This window comes from Pseudophryne corroboree, chromosome 9, assembly GCF_028390025.1.
Source record: "Pseudophryne corroboree isolate aPseCor3 chromosome 9, aPseCor3.hap2, whole genome shotgun sequence".
Lineage (NCBI taxonomy): Eukaryota > Metazoa > Chordata > Amphibia > Anura > Myobatrachidae > Pseudophryne > Pseudophryne corroboree.
This window is the reverse complement of record NC_086452.1, coordinates 152,594,353-152,612,113: the sequence shown is the minus strand read 5'-3', so window position 1 is coordinate 152,612,113 and position 17,761 is coordinate 152,594,353. Positions and strand designations below refer to the sequence as shown.

The following is a 17,761-nucleotide window of genomic DNA, read 5'->3' as shown; positions in this document are numbered from 1 at the left end:
GTCGGTGAAGGCCCATTCTACTAAGAAGGTGGGCTCGTCCTGGGCGGCTGCCCAGGGGGTCTCGGCATTGCAACTTTGCCGAGCAGCTACTTGGTCAGGGTCAAACACTTTTGCTAAATTTTATAAGTTTGACACTTTGGCCGATGAGGACCTCAAGTTTGGTCATCCGCACTCTCCCGCCCGTACTGGAGCTTTGGTATAAACCCCATGGTCATGAAATGGACCCCAGCATCCTTCTAGGACGTATGAGAAAACAGGATTTTAATACCTACCGGTAAATCCTTGTCTCCTACTCAATAGAGGATGCTGGGCACCCGACCCAGTGCGTACTTTACCTGTTTTGTTCAGTTAGTTACACAAGTGTGTTACATTTGTTTTCAGCATGTTGCTGTAAATGGTTCATGCCTGTTGGCGTGTGTTATGTTGAATGCCATATTGTGCGGCATGGTTGAGGTGTGAGCTGGTATGAATCTCACCATTAGTATAAAAGTAAATCCTTTCCTCGAAATGTCCGTCTCTCTGGGCAGTTCCTATAACTGAGGTCTGGAGGAGGGACATAGAGGGAGGAGCCAGTTCACACCCATGAAAAGTCTTAAAGTGCCCATGGCTCCTACAGAACCGTCTATACCCCATCGTCATGAAATGGACCCCAGCATCGTCTAAGGACTAGGAGAAAAGGATTTACCGGTAGGTATTAAAATCCTGTTTTTAAAGTGGCAATCATTTACACTGCAAAACCAGGTTGATCTTGCTGTGTAAATGATTGTCACTTTAAAAAAACAAAACCTTAAGAAATCTCTCACTTTTTGAAACTCTCACTCTATTACATTTGGCCCCTATTTTTTTCTATAAAGAGGCAAGCCCTGTGCGGACTACACTTCCCATGGCTCCTCGCACAATGTTTACAGCTAGGGAGTATGTATTCATCTACCACACATGGATACTGGTGACACAATTGCAGGTGTTCAGGGAATATAAGGCCATGCTTTTTGGTTGGCAAATGTACCTGTATTATCCGCATAATACTGTTTATACCAATCCAGAAGTCACTATTGGCTCTACAGGTGAGACAAGAGGAGTAAATTGTAGCTGCGCTCGATCTTTATAATCCGGCCGGCAGGCCAGAGTAGGTTGGATCGCAGCAAGGCTCTAAATGATTGGCTCCTAGATTTTATAAAAATTTGTTGAGCCCTGGCATAGTGTGATGAGATTTGTGTGTGTACAATGCACATCAGCATCTGAAATTCAACGCCAGCTTGTCGAGGTGCACAGTGATACAGTCATGCCATTAATTTCATTGAGATACTTATAAATCTATCAATGCTCCCTGACGGGCAGATTTAAGGTTAAGGATGCCCCAGTGCACAATGGTAATTCCCCACCGCATTTTATTATTTCCGTTAATTGGTTACAAGCCCTCATTTGATGATCGCCAATGTAATAGAATAATTTAAAAAAGCCATATGTATACATATTTGCTAAGTAGTACAACCGACAGGAGCAGTACAGTATGGTTGTGTCTATGTTCCCCTCGTGGAAAGGACCAGGAAGTGACAGCACGACGAAGGGTAACTAGATGCTACCAGTATAGTATGTGCATGTCTAACCTGTTTACACTACATTCAAGATGGCATATGGTACAATACAGTGGAAATATTTACTTGTTACTAGTACATATGGTCTGACAGTAACACAAACATCCAAGTGCCGGCCCTAGGCACGTGTCTAATGGGAAATTCACTACTGCTAAATACCTGTTGTACACTAGATGGAATTATGCTTATTTTTTTTGTCTTTCTTGTGTTACCACTATAAAATGCTTAACAAAAAAATAATAATTCAGAAACAAAAAGAACAAAAAGTGGAGTTTGGAAACCTCTGAGGTAATGCGTTCTAAAGGCTGTCCAGTCTTCTTACTAGCAGCCCCAAATAGGCTTAATAACAGCTTCCTGCAAGAAGGAAAAGGTAAATTTTTCACTAGAAGATAAGTATGGGACACTATTAAACTGAAATACAAACAAACTTGTATTTTCATCGGTTCTACAATTTCAGAATGCATAGGTACAGCATGTGTGGCACATACAACCAATGCCTCAATCCTATTTCCTCATCTGTATATAAGATTTGTAGCGGACGTGGGTTTAGGCATTCTAACCATACAGGCCCAAGGAGATATTCTAATTATATCTAGCATGTTTTAACAGTATCAGACAGCACAATTTGTAGAATTCTGCAGGTGGAATGTTCACGCAATAGGTCTTAATTACAATCCAGGTTTTAAGGATATCCATGCTTGAGTCCAGATGGTTAAATGAAATTGACTTAGGTACTAATTAATCACTTAACTGATTATGTCCCCAAAAAACGCTCAGAAACGGTCTTTAAAAAAAAATAAAAAAAAAAAATCGTAAAAGTATTTTTAATAATAAAATTGAAGAATACACTGTGTGTGTCATATATATATATATATATATATATATATATGAAAAAAGGGGGGGACCTAGACTGCACATCCTATTACTACGCTCTTAGCATTAATGGGCCCTACACACTACGGGATCCGCCACCAAGCTGCCCGACTGTCAACCCGGTGGGGTGGGGGGGGGGGGGGTTATCACCCGGCTCCATAGCAGCGCAGGCTAATATGGACGAGAATATCCATATTGGCCTGCATGCACAAGTGATGGGGCACCAGCGATGAACGAGCGCGAGGCCGCACATCGTTAATCGCTGGTGCCTCCACACTGAAAGATATGAACGGTGTCTCGTTCATTAATGAACGAGAGCGTTCATATCTTTCATTCATATCACCCAGTGTGTAGGGCCTATAAGAACACGGATTAGAGGTAAGTCCTAAATAAATTTATAGAATGTAATATTATTAGGAATGTCAGGGACCCATGTGATGAAGTCACCTGGCCGCGGTACATGGGCCCGCATATTTGAGCAAATGTGTGCCAAGAACTTCAGTTTTACTCCATTTTAATTGTGAGAGTTTATTTAAATTATTTTTACTATCAGTGTTCTTAGTGCTAAGAGTGCGCATCTGCATCTCTCTTCCTCCAGCATATCCATATATCTGTCTATCTAGGGGGTGTTTTACATCCTCCCATCCCCCGCCAGGTCTATCGGCCCCCCATTATAAAATAAACTCCCCCCTACTTGCATAGGACCCCCCCCCCCCCCCCCCCCCCTCAGTGGTCTTAAATTCTAATAATAGAACCTCACAAGAAGTAAAATATTCCATGTTTTTAAAACCAACCTTCCTCCCTGTAAAAAGCCACTGTGTTTCGCATCCACCCTGTACCAATGTATTTTGTGTTTTTATTTTTAACCCCTTCCCCGGTGTCATTTATTTATATTAACCCTTTCAGACCTCCACTGATGCCCACATCACTGCAGGTGATCCATGGGAGATCCGTTCTGCACTTATGCAGTGTTATCCCCTCATCTAATGCCGGGGCAGTACTGTTGCATGCGATGCGACCTTGCCACCTGAAGCACTTCTGGCAAAAGTCGCATCACATGCGATGTAGCCAGGTAAGTGGTTAACTCACCTGTGCTCATGCATGGATATCCCTAAAACCTGGACTGTAGTGGCGGAGTTTGGGAAGCTCTGCGATTACTGCTTAATAGGACTGGGATAGCCAATAGGATAAAAATGACTATCTTTTTCAGAATTACATTTAAAGTTTGCTTTCTTTTACAGTCTAACAGGCTGCAGGGGAATGAATGTCTAACTAACCTGTAACGTTCTTCTTTTTCCATAATATACGACAGAACCTATTCAGCCTTGTTAAGTGTGACCTCAAATAACAGGAAGAAAATACTAATAAAATATGATACAGTAGGATTTATAGAATTAACAACAGGTTGAGCAATTTGACGTTCAGAAGCATCAAAGCTCTGGCCACAAAATACCAGTGCCACTTGTAAAGAAATCATTTTAGAAAATATTTTTTTTCAAATTTCATTTGGATTAGAACAGGTTTAGTAAAATGCATACTTTATTCCTTAATGCAGTTTTGCAAATGTAGAAAAACAGAACATGACTTTTTGGTCAGTTTATTCTGTGGTTGAGCCCAATATACAAACTCGAAACAAAATAGTTTCAACAACAATACTAAAATAAACCCTGCTTAATAAAATAAATTTTTGGTTGTTGCTTAAAAATAAAAGCTCCATGTACTACTGTAATAAAATACTTTATATTTTAATATGAAAAAACCCCACTGTAATATACATTTGTGCACAAAACGCTTTTCATTTTAGACTGACAATAGTTTTAAAAAGATGTGAAAATTCGAAGCACAAGCATTAAAATAAGCCACAGTTCTATAATCTACATTTTAATAAGTTAAAAAAAAAAAAGATTATATAAACCATGAGCTCTGAAAATATGTTAAAACGTTAATATATCTGAGCATACGTAACAGTTTACTTGTATATAAAAAAAAATATATTTAATACAAAAGAACACTGGATGCAGAGACAGACATTTGGTAGTCATTTGGTTGTATATGGTCATTTTGCTTACGTTTTCATGTTTTGCTCTGATTACTTAAACCAGCACACATGCCCCCCCACCCCACCCCAATAAATATATAGGACTTTCCTGTACACCGACTATGGCAACAGATAAATAGATGAAAATGAGTTGAACACCATTAATTACTCACAGTGCCATTAAGAGGCAGAGCTATGTTTGTTTAAAGGGCATCTGTTCCCTATTCACAGTAGAGGCAGCAAAACGTTTCACAAGAAGCAGCCAATCACATTCCTAGGAATCAGTGACATCACTGAGGCAGAAAATACTGCTAGCCTCTTAACATGAAGGATGCATATTGGTTTAGCCTCCAAAAAAAATGCCCACCTCCACAGTATACAAAAGTAAATTTTGAATAATGGCAAAACCTAAAATACAAGTTATGTTTAAAAGTTTCAGGAGCCTAACGTAGCAGAAGATGAGAGATAGAGTTTGAAACATGGATAGCAATTTGAAAACCTCTCTCAAAGGCTGATAACGGAATAGGCTGCATAGCAAACCTAAGTACAATGAGTGATATCTTAAAGTTCTGTCTTAGTAATGAAAAACTTTTACATTTATATTTGGGACTATGGTGGCCAATCCCGGGATTGGGATCATGGGGATCCCGGGCAAAAATTGTCTGGCTTCCAATCCCGAGATTTTGGTATTAGCCAGTCCCCTTAGTTTTTTTAATGCCAGGCAGCGCTGAGCCTCCTCAGGAGGCTCAGACGTTCCCCATGCCCCCAGCTGTGCGCACTGTGCAGCGTGATGTCAGTTGTCACACTGCGCAGCATGACACAATCCATCTGGACCTCATCGCCCCACAGCAAGTGGACCTCTTCTCCCGCCCAGACCATAGTACCCCGGGATTGATCACTTTTCAAACCTGATTCCTGGTATTGAAAATATGTCCCGGGATTTGCCACCCTATTTGGGACTGTTACTCAGTTCTTCCGTATAAAGGCAACTTGTATATTAATATGGATTTAACTCTAAAAAGTGAGGCCATCAATAAGAAAACACATCAACATCAAATAATCAGAATGTAAGAGACATACAGATGAGCGAATGACAAGAGGACTAGAAAACAGTTATGTAACAGTTTATAGTGGGTGTTAAAAACCAATAGCACTCCATCAGTTGCTGGACTACATTTCCCAGAATCCCTTGTCAGACACTGAATTCTGGGACTTATCTCAGTAACTATTTGTGTGCTGGGCAGATTCTTACACGTTTTATAGCTTTTGTAAAAAAATTTTTTTTAAGTGCATGGTCTCAGTAAAAATAACATTAACAGAAAATGGCAATGGATGAACAGACAGGCATAACAGATGCACCTCACTGGCTTTTATACATTTTCTATACAGATGCAAAGTTTGAATTGCACAGATTACATGCCTTCCTTCAGCAAGTTAAAAAAAAACTTTTGCTGCCGTCATAAAAGCAATATATATTTTTTCAACTACTGAACAAATGTACATTAAAAACAGTTTGATCCATATATGAATACTGTTTCATGGTATAAATAAGCATTTTAGTTTTTAGAGTATCATATTTCACTAAGTGCACCTTATAAACGGCTCATATTTGAGCAATGCAAACAAATATAAATTTTGTATATGAAAGCACAACATAACTTTAAATTATACATTTTTCCAGTTTAAAAGTCTTTATAAAAATAATTCTGAAAAATGGCACGTTGGGGTCCTCCACAACTGAGACGGTACACTGCAGTTCTTGTGTTACACAAAGTGCGCCTCTCTATGTTCCAGTTCCTGCATGCGCTTTGGCCGAAGTCGTGGAAATGTTGGCTTTACATCTGATGCCGGGAGTTCCTCGGGTTTGGTTTTTTGTGTATTTTTATCTTGTCCTTGAATCTCAGATACCAGATCTGAGTCGACAACTAAATTCACATTATTGTTGTTGACCTGACATTGGATTTTCCCAGTACTTGCAGATGTAACGTCATTTTGCGAAGTCTCTTCGCTTGGCTTCAGTTTGTAGGAAGGTGGTTTGTAAAAAGTTCCTGGTGGGGGCAACAAAGTTCTCGGTGCCCGGTAAGAGGCAAGTATATTAGATTCTGAAGAGCTGCCCTCTGTGGCAATGACACCTTGCTTGAGTTGAGTTACAGATGATAGTTTTGGCAGCGTTGCAGTGACACACATGGTGCTAGACGGCAAAGTAGTGGGTCCACCATCATGTGCTCTTATCTCCTGTGGTACATTAGTCATTATCATTGCAGTCCTTGGAGTTATGTCATATTGTTTGTATTGCTTATCCCAAGTTTTACGATAGCTCTGGGGGTCATAACATGAAAGTCTGTTGCTAGAGCTGCTAGTAGGAAAAGGCTTGGTCTCAGACATCTCTTCAATAATAGGACTCTTGCCAAGTTTGTCCGAACCAGTGACACCCACATTCCTGGAATTCCTCTCGTTCAAAACAGAGGGAGGAAGAACTCGATCCACAGGTAAACTTACAGGGCGAACCACTGGCTTGGCCCGAGGAGCCCTCAGTTGAACTTTGGTTATTTGCCTATAAGATTTTACAGGTACGGAGATGTTTGTCTTAAAAAGTTCTTCAATGCTGTTCCTTCCCTGGGCAATATCACCATCTGAAATGGTATCCATTGAGCAATCTAAATGAAAGAAGAGAAGACTTTTAATGAGTATAGTTATAGTCTTCTAAACCATTGTCTTTTATACACATACACCACAAAATATTAAAAGGCCTAATGTAAAAGGATTTTATTTTGATACATTAAATAGGAAAACTTATTTTTTGACATAAGCATTATTTCAAACCACAGAAAGCTCTATTTACGGACTAGATTATACAAAATTCTATAAACAAAAATGCGTTTATACCCAGATCTGCAGTTTTTACATAAATTCCATTGGGAAACAGCCAAATTGTCTAGTATATTTTCCCAGAATATGCTAAATCATTTTATACTGTACCGTATGGTTTACTTTTAAACAAACTTGAGTGCTCATGTATTGGAACCTATGGTTTCACTCTTACTTCTCATCAGGAAAATCCCAGTTTGTGCCAATATCCATCTCCAACTATAGCCGTCTACATGTTACCTGTGGTGTCTTTACAGTTTTCTGTATTCATAAATGAACTATCAACCTAGTCCACTTGATTCCAATGTGGTTACAGATTCCTCATCTCTGCCGCTAACACTTACCACCTAAAATATACCTCCAGAATCCTGCTAATAGATCCTAACTTCAATAAGAAACTTTGAGCCTTTCTACTATACTGGGCTCCTCCTATTTAAAACATCATACCCCAGTTACCTGAATCTGCCATCTGAATGATATCTTTTTTAAAAATTGCAGTTGGTTAGAACTCCAGAACTATATTTGCGACCAGGAAAAAAAAAGACCTGTACCTCTGTGGCAAAATCCACCTCTTAGGTCAGGTATGCACCCAATGTTTGATCAGGAAAGGCCAGGATCATTGCAGACTTCTATAAACAACATACCCCTACTAAGCCTATGAGTTTTGTGCAACTGGGCAGCCACCTTTTTTTATTTATTATTTATTTCTGTGTAACTCCATATATACTACTTTTCTGCTCTAAACTATCCAACTACCCATTTGAAACATTGGGTTATTGTCTCCTCATTAGGAATCTTTTAATTGCTATTATTTGAACCTGATGAAAACAAAAAGGAAAAGATACTACTTCACCAGCGCCTGCCCCGTTTAGAGCGGAGCAATCCACCTCTTACTCTCCGTTGATTTCTCCTAATTAGGAGTATTCCTATCAATTAGTGACCGGAAAGAGAGGAGAATACAGAGAATAGTGCGATACCATAAAAACAAATATTTAATAACATCAACCTTCTAAAAAACACAAAAACGGAAGCAGACCTTGAAAAAGACCCGAGGCGGGTCGGAACGCGTGGGTATCCTGCTTGTAAATACCCCCCCACATGCTGATACTGATGTTTATGGACTGAGCCTACGCCTGGAAAAAACGGAGACCAGGAGATCCCCTTGCTGCAGCTGGGAGAAATCATCTGGATTCACATGCGCTTTAGAACGGACGCAAATCAGTTCACCAGGAATCGGTAATCAGCCATTGCTTCTGTTTTCTCATGAGGGTGGATTCTTTCCAGTGAATGTCTTTGTCCATTGTGACACATGTTGTGTCATTACACTAGCATTTTCCATATTGGAATATCTATATCATGTGTTTTTTAGAAGGTTGATGTTATTAAATATTTGTTTTTATGGTATCACACTATTCTCTGTATTCTCCTCTCTTTCCGGTCACTAATTGATATGAATACTCCTAATTAGGAGAAATCAACGGAGAGTAAGAGGTGGATTGCTCCGCTCTAAACGGGGCAGGCGCTGGTGTAGTATCTTTTCCTTTTTGTTTTCATCACATACCTTTTGGGGTTGGAAAAGCCCCATTTTAAGATACTGCACTGACTAGTTACCATTGCGCACTGTTGGGTACTGATTATAAAATTCTTTTTCACATATTATTTGAACCTATTTACCCCTCCCGAACACTCATTATTATTCTTATTATCTTTAGTTATACGGCACCACAAGAGTTCCACAGTGCCTAACATAGCACATAAACAAATGGGCAAAACAAGAAAACAGTGACTTACAACAGAAGCCAATGCAGGACACATATGGTATACAAACACTGCTACATCAGCGATCATGACTCTGAAATAAGCATCAGGGAGGCAGAAAGCAAGGGTTAGGTGCTATTGTAGGTAGTATGGAGTAGATGTTCGTCTATGAGAAGGAAAAGCAAATGAGGGGAGAGGATCCTACTCGTCAGGATCCAATCACAGCCCCACCCTTACAAACACTATGGGTGGGGCTGTGATTGGGGACCTCACTGAGTGCATGTCGTGCAAGATGTACGCACACCTGGAGCAACCGTCCCAGTGTGATTACATCTGCACGAGATGTGTGCGAACGGTTGCCCTGGAAGCCAAGGTAACGGATCTAGAGCAAACCGTTATGCGACTGAGGGAGAGATTCACAATCTTGAGCAAGCACTAGATAGAACGGTGGAGGAGCTGCGGGAAGGGTCACTGGTAGAAGAGGAAAATCAGGGAGCAAGCTGGGTAACAGTTAGAAGGAAGAAGAAGAGGGGGAGGCTCAACATCTCTGGGACTATCAAACCCGAAAAAATTTGCACGACTGGACGAGGATTCGGAGGATGTGAGGAAATGACGGTGCCGGAGGGAACTGTTTCCTCTAGCATCCAGAGGAGCGGCCCCTCTGACAGAGTTGGGACAAAAGATAGTGAGGTACCTAGTCAGATTGTGGTGGTAGGGGACTCTATCATCAGGAGGCCAAATAGGGCAATCTGCTACCGGGACCGTGATCGCCGTACAGTCTGTTGTCTCCCGGGTGCGGCACATTGCGGACCGGGTAGATAGATTGTTGGGAGGGGCTGGGAAAGACCCGGTGGTCTTGGTGCATGTTGGCACCAATGACAAAGTCAGCAGAAGGTGGGATGTCCTTAAGAAAGACTACAGGGAATTAGGCAAGAAACTTAAGACAAGGACATCTAAGGTAATATTCTCTGAAATATTACCCGTGCCACGCGCTAGTCCAGGGAGGCAGAGGGAGATTAGGGAGGTAAAATGTGTGGCTTAGAGACTGGTGCAGTAAAGAGAGGTTCGTGTTCCTGGAACTAATGGGCGGACTTCTCAGTCAGGCGCCATCTTTTTTGTCGTGATGGATTGCACCTGAATGAGGAGGGGGCAGCGGTGCTGGGAGGGGGGGGGGGGGGGGGGGGGGAGGATGGTTAGAAGGTTGGAGGAGATTTTAAACTAGGAGCCTGGGGGGAGGATTTAGCTAGAACCTACGGGGCGTGCAGTGAGAACAGTGGGGATGGCAGTAGTAAACTAAATGGGGGAGAAGTTGGAGGGGGGGGGGGGGGGGGGTTAGAGCAGCCGGTAAAGGTATCAACATGGGTACTAAAAGAGGTTTTACCAAAGCACTAACATATAACGATTACAGGTCATCATTGTTACATAAGGTGAAAGATGTCCCTAACGCAAATGGAAATACTTCTCTTATTTGTATGTATGTGAACGCTAGAAGCCTTACTGGTAAAAAGGGCGAACTAGAAATACTTGCAGCAAGTAAACAGTATGATATTATAGGCATTACTGAAACTTGGTGGGACGAATCTCATGACTGGACAGTCAATCTAGAAGGCTATATGCTGTTTAGGAGAGACAGACTAAATAAAAAAGGGGGGGGGGGGGTGTCTTTATGTACAACCATTTTTAAAACCTGATATACGGGAGGATTTGCAGGAGGGGATTGTAGATACAGTCGAGACGCTATGGGTAGAAATTGCATGTGGCGAAAAGGGAATAAAAAAGTTAGTATTGGGGGTATGCCTGGTATTAATGTTTCTGACGAGGAATTGTTACTGAGGCAAATTGAAAGAGCAGCAGGAGTAGGTGACATAGTGGTGATGGGAGATTTTAACTATCCAGAGATAAACTGGAAAAACGATTCATGTGATACTGCTAGGGGTAATACGTTTTTAAACACACTTTATGATAACTAATTAGCTCAACTAATTGAGGAACCCACCAGGTACAATGCAATCTTAGACCTGATATTAACAAACAATGGGGAATTGGTATCAGATATTGAAGTGGGGGAGCTCATAGGAAACAGCGACCACAATAAGGTCACATTCAGTGTAAGTTTTCATAAAGAGTCCTATACTGGCTCAACGAGGACTCTAAACTTTAGTAAAGCCAACTTTGAAATGATGAGGGAAACTCTAAGGCAGGGGTGGCCAGACTTTCGGACTTGGAGATCTACTCCAAATTTCAAAAATCTTTTGTGATCTAACATAGTACAAAATCATCATAATGCATTAGTTTTTAGGGAACTGTGAGGCAATGAACACATGGAACGAACTAAACATCAATGTTAGCCTAATTAACGGGTGTTTTTCACATAAACTAAAGTTATTGACAGTGTGAAGTTGACGACGCATGAGGCTGCATGTCTGCTGTTAACTTGCTAAAACACGGTTCCAAGTTAGTTAGGCACATATGAAGGCAGTATTTTAAATGTTCAGTCAGTCATACGGCTTCTGTATCTTGATTTAATTATCTTCATTTGTGAAAAAGCAGATTCACAAAGCTAAGTTGACCCAAAAAATGCTCTCAAGTGAAGAGCTAATGATCTCAAGCTTGGGTACAGTTCTTCACTTATTAGTTTCCAGAAATTAATATCAGAAGCTCTTGCTTTCAAAGGGATATCAGATTGCAGCTTTAATATTTCTTCCTCTACACTTGATGTATTCATATTGAACATAGAGGAGATATTACCAGAAATTTCATCAATGTCAACATCAGCAAATGGAAATGACATGAAGACTAGGATAGGCTCAAGCTGCTTAATGTCTTGAAATCGCCTCTCTAGTTCTCCCCAAAGATTTTGGATCTCAGCACAGAATGTATTATATGTGCTGCTGCCTTCAGGATTCTCTTCTATCACTTTCTCAAATCTAGGGAAGTTCCTCAAAATTCCCTTTGCAAGCTGCGACTTTAAAAACTGCAATTTTGATTTAAAAGCATTTATTGAACTAATTAATTGGATAATATTTTTATCCTTGCCCTGAAGTTCAAGGTTGAATGCATTGCAGTGACTGGTTAAATCTGTTATAAAAGCCAACTGTAGCAACCACGATGAATCATGCAGCTGAGATGGACTTTCTCCAAGTGATTCCAAGAATTCAGTAATGTCAGGCAGCAAGGACTGGAATCGTTCGAAGAACTGCCCCCAACTAAGCCACCTAATATCATTATACAACAGCAAATCTTCATATTCAGACTCACTTTCCTCCAGTAAGGTACGGAAAAGTCGTCTTCATAAACTCCTTGCACGAACTGAGTTTACGATTTTCATGGCAATGTCCATAACATCAGCCATGTTTAAAACTTTAGCACACAGTGCATTCTGATGTATAACACAATGGATTCTTGTAAAATCAGGAAAATCCTAATTTTTTTGACACAGTGCAAGAAACCCATTATTCTTGCCAACCATGGCCGGGGCACCATCAGTAGCAATGCACACTAGTTTGCTAAGAGGAAGACTAGTTTCCTTGGCAAAACTAGCAAAGCCTTTGTAAATGTCTTCACCTCTAGTTTTACCCTTCATAGGGATGAGTTAAAAACTCCTCCTTATATTTCATATCAGGAAATACCATTCTTATAAAAACAATTAATTGAGAAGTATCCACTATATCAGTGGATTCATCAAACTGCAAGGAGAAGTAACAACAGTTACTGATGTGTTTTCTCAGCTGGTTCTGTAAGTCATTGCCAATTGCCTCTACTCGTCTCACTGTAGTTTGACGAGATAGTGGAATATCTTTAATTGCTTTCAAGATGTCATCTTTATTTTTAAATGTTTCAAATAAAACATTTCCAGCATTAAGGAAAGCTTCCTTCAACATTTCACTATCCTGGAAAGGTTTCTTATGTTTCACTAAAATATTTGTAATACGGAAAGATGCTTCAGCCGCAGCCTGGGACTGCAAAATAGGTTTTGTGAATGTGAGCTGTTGCGCTCCTAAATTAGTTTTCATGGATTTCAGTTTAGTCTTCCTTAATTCACTATTAGGTGGAAAGTCTTGATCATATTTCTGATGCAGACTTGAGTAATGTCTCTGTAAATTCCCCTTCTTCGCCAGACCAACTTTAGCACAGCATATTAAACATATGCATTTGTCTTTAAACATTGTAAAAAAAAAAAAATCATGTTCCCATTCTTCATGAAAATTGTAGTTTTTTGGCCTTTTAGAAACACTCATGTTAAGTGTGTTAAAACACAATTTATATATAAAAATCTCTTCTGTAATGAACACTATAACAGGGTAAGAAGGTACACAGATCCCTGTGTTTTCAGATAAATTACAGCCAGCAGGAAGTACACAGATCCCTGTTTTTAAGATAAATTACAGCAGTTCACAGATCCCTGTTTTTAAGATAAATTACAGCCAGGGTACAGATCCCTGTGTTTAAGAAAAATTACAGGCAGGAGTACAGATCCCTGTGTTTAAGAAAAATTACAGCCAGGAGTACAGATCCCTGTGTTTAAGAAAAATTACAGCCAGCAGTATACAGATCCCTGTGTTTTTAAGATAAATTACAACCAGCAGTACACAGATCCCTGTGTTTAAATTACAACCAGCAGTACACAGATCCCTGTGTTTAAATTACAGCCAGCAGTATACAGATCCCTGTGTTTTTAAGATAAATTACAACCAGCAGTACACAGATCACTGTGTTTAAATTACAGCCAGGAGTACACAGATCCCTGTGTTTTTAAGATAAATTACAGCCAGCAGTATACAGATCCCTGTGTTTTTAAGATAAATTACAGCCAGGAGTACGCAGATCCCTGTGTTTAAATTACAGCCAGCAGTATACAGATCCCTGTTTTTAAATTACAGCCAGCAGTATACAGATCCCTGTGTTTAAATTACAGCCAGGAGTACACAGGATTTCTCTTAATTATGTAACAAAAAACCCTCCAATTTTTTTTATATCAAACAACACAAGTGAGCTCTCTTCACAGGTCTGCTCACTGTCAGTGTTAACAGCAAATGGCGGGCAGTAAGGAAAGCTGACGCAGGGACACTACGGAGACATGTGAGATCAAAATCCAATAGGCTGGCGCTGTACCACATGACCGGGACAGTGGCCAATAGAAACCACCCGCCCTGACTTCCAATCACGGCCCACGCCTGCTAATTTAGCTGTTTCCGGAGGCAGAGGGGGAGTGTCTGCCACACATCATGACTACAGATGGGAGTGTGTTATTATTATATACATCGACGTATATAATAATAATTATTAATGACACACTACTCATCGCTCTCAGCCGCAGCACCACACTGCGCACACCGGCGGCAGCACAAGGGTTAACCACCCTTTCGTTGCAGCCGTGCCATACATGTACATAGGGGTGACAGTTACCCGGCTCCCCCGCACACTGCATCTGCTCCCCGGCTTACCTGCTCACTGCTGCTGCCTCTGCTCCCCTGGACATCGCCGCTGCCTCGCTGCCCGGCTCTCACGCACCTGTCGCTGCTGCCTCTGCTCCCCAGCTCTCTGCTCACCGCCGCTGCCTCTGCCCTCCTGGACATCGCCGCTGCCTCGGTCCCCGGCTCTCCCACACCTGTCGCTGCTGCCTCTGCTCCCTGGCTCTCTGCCCTCCTGGACATCGCCGCTGCCTCGGTCCCCGGCTCTCCCGCACCTGTCGCTGCTGCCTCTGCTCCCCGGCTTACCTGCTCACCGCCGCTGCCTCTGCCCTCCTGGACATCGCCGCTGCCTCGGTCCCCGGCTCTCCCGCACCTGTCGCTGCTGCCTCTGCTCCCCGGCTTACCTGCTCACCGCCGCTGCCTCTGCCCTCCTGGACATCGCCGCTGACTCGGTCCCGGCTCTCCTGCACCCGTCGCTGCTGCCTCTGCTCCCCGGCTCTTTGCTGCACTTCGTCAGCGCTGCTGCCTCGGCTCCCCGGCTCCCCCTGCTACAGCGTTTGTGTGTGACTGGACGGGCGGCTGTGTGTGGACAGGCAGATGATCGCGATCGACTGGTCGCATGTCCGCGATCGACTAGTCGATCGCGATCGACTGTTTGGCCACCACTGCTCTAAGGGATATTGATTGGGAAGGTATGTTTCTAGGAAAAAATACTACAGAGAAATGGGATGTATTAAAATCACTACTAGCTAAAAATACTCTCAAATTTATTCCTACGAGCAGCAAAAAAAGGATTAAAAAATAAAAAACCGATGTGGCTTAATAAAAAAATAAAGGGACTTATGGGCAAGAAAAGGCGAGCATTTAAAAAAATACAAATCTTATGGGAATGCGGAATCATTTCAGCACTATAAGGACTGTAACAAAATATGCAAAAAAGAAATAAGAGCGGCTAAAGTAGAAACAGAAAAACTAGTAGCAAAGCGAATCCCAAAAAATTCTTTAAATACATTAAAAGCAAGAGATTAAAGAAGGAGAGTATAGGCCCTGTAAAAGACAAGTCGGGAGTCTTAATCAAAAATGATAATGACATAGCGGACATACTTAATGAATTTTTTTCAACAGTATTTACTAGAGAAGACCCAATTATGGGACTAACACACAACCTCAATAAATGAGAATATCCCACTGATAGGTACTTATTTAAGTGAGGAGGTAGTCTGTGACCGATTAAAACATTTAAAGATTAAAAAGTCACCGGGGCCCGATGGAATTCACCCAAGGGTTCTAATGGAGCTTCACTCTGAACTTGCAAGACCGCTATTTTTGATCTTTAAGGATTCAGTTATATCAGGTATGGTTCCCAAAGACTGGCGTATAGCGGAAGTAGTGCCTATATTCAAAAAGGGAGGTAAAGCTGAACCGGGAAACTATAGACCAGTTAGTCTTACATCTATAGTGGGGAAAGTACTGGAAGGTATTCTAAGGGATAGTATTCAGAAGTTCCTTGAAGCCAATAAAATCATTAAAAAGGAATCAACATGGATTCGTGAAGGACAGATCCTGTCAAACCAACTTACTTGGTTTTTATGAAACAGTAAGTGCAAACCTCGATCAGGGTAAAGAGATGGATGTAATCTTTTTAGATTTTGCCAAAGCTTTCAACACAGTACCACACATGCGCCTTATCTACAAGCTACAAGAAATAGGGCTAGGAAGCTCTATATGCACTTGGGTCAAGAATTGGTTAGTTAATAGAGAGCAGCGCGTTGTGGTTAATGGATCGCTTTCAAATTGGACTGAAGTGTTTAGTGGTGTGCCACAAGGCTCGGTATTAGGACTGCTATTGTTCAACATTTTCATTAACAACCTAACAGAAGGTCTAGAGAGCATGGTGTCAATTTTTGTAGATGATACCAAATTGTGTAAGGCTATACATACAGAGGAGGATGCTAAGTCTCTTAAGAACGACTTAGTTAAATTAGAAGCATGGGCAGCCAAATGGAGAATGCGCTTCAACACCGACAAGTGTAAGGTAATGCACTGTGGTAGCAAGAACAAAAACAACACCTACATACTGAATGAGGTAAAATTAGGGGATACTGTACTGGAAAAATACTTAGTTGTTCTCAAAGATAGCAAACTAAGCAGCAGTTCCCAAAGTAGGATGGCAGCAAAGAAGGCTAATAAGATACTAGCATGCATAAAACGGGGAATTGATGCAAGGGACGAGAGTATTATACTCCCATTATATAAATCACTAGTGAGGCCACATCTTGAATACTGTGTACAATTCTGGGTACCGTACTACAAAAAGGATATCCTGGAGCTAGAAAAGGTTCAGAGGAGGGCAACCAAACTAATTAAGGGCATGGAAAGGATGGAATACAATGAAAAGCTTGAAAGACTAGGAATGTTTACATTGGAAAAGAGGAGACTAAGAGGGGATATGATCAACATCTACAAATATATAAGGGGACAATACACAGAGCTAGCGCTGGACCTGTTTTTGGCCAGATCAACACAAAGGACTCGTGGACACCCGCTCAGATTAGAAGAGAGGAGATTCCGCACAATACGTCGTAAAGGCTTTTCCACGGTAAGGACAATACGTGTTTGGAATTCCCTGCCATAGGGAGTTGTAATGGCGCACTCTGTCAACACCTTTAAGAATGGGTTAGATAAATTCCTCATGGAAAAGGATATCCAGGGTTATGGTGCATAGTCACGCACTATAGTTACTATAAAAAGGGACAAAATGCAACGGCTGAAATCAGCATCAGTCACAATTTTAGACAAATCATCGTGCATAGGAGACAACAAATAGGTTGAACTTGATGGACAATTTTCTTTTTTCAACCTCAGATAATATGTTACAGTTGAAAGGGGAGGGGCAGACAGACAGGAGTGACAGGGGTTGCGCGCTCATGTGCAATAACCAGTGTTAGAAGCTGGCGGTCTGAAAAGTGTATAAGCGAGTGTGAGAAACTTGAATTGGATTCTGAAGGGGAGCCAGTATACATTGCAGCTGGAAAGTATTCGCAGCGCTTCACTTTTCCATATTTTGTTATGTTACAGCCTTACTCCAAAATGGAATACATACATTTTTTTCCCTCCAATTTCTGCACACATTACCCCATAATGACAATGCAATTTTTTTTTTTGCGTTTTTTGCAAATTTATTAAAAATAAAAAAATTAAAAATCATGTGTACATAA

General features: G+C 41.2%; 1 protein-coding gene across 4 annotated transcripts in view; it reads right to left on the bottom strand.

The window, feature by feature from the left end:
* Positions 1-4,196: 4,196 nt before the first annotated feature.
* ARHGAP29 (Rho GTPase activating protein 29) overlaps positions 4,197-17,761 on the bottom strand; it is a 300,437-nt gene continuing 286,872 nt past the window's right edge. For all 4 annotated transcript variants that reach the window (XM_063939858.1, XM_063939856.1, XM_063939857.1 and 1 more), the window contains one exon: positions 4,197-7,163. In XM_063939858.1, the coding sequence (XP_063795928.1) occupies positions 6,271-7,163 (893 nt within the window). In that variant the 3' untranslated portion in view covers positions 4,197-6,270. The remainder of the gene's footprint in view (positions 7,164-17,761) is intronic.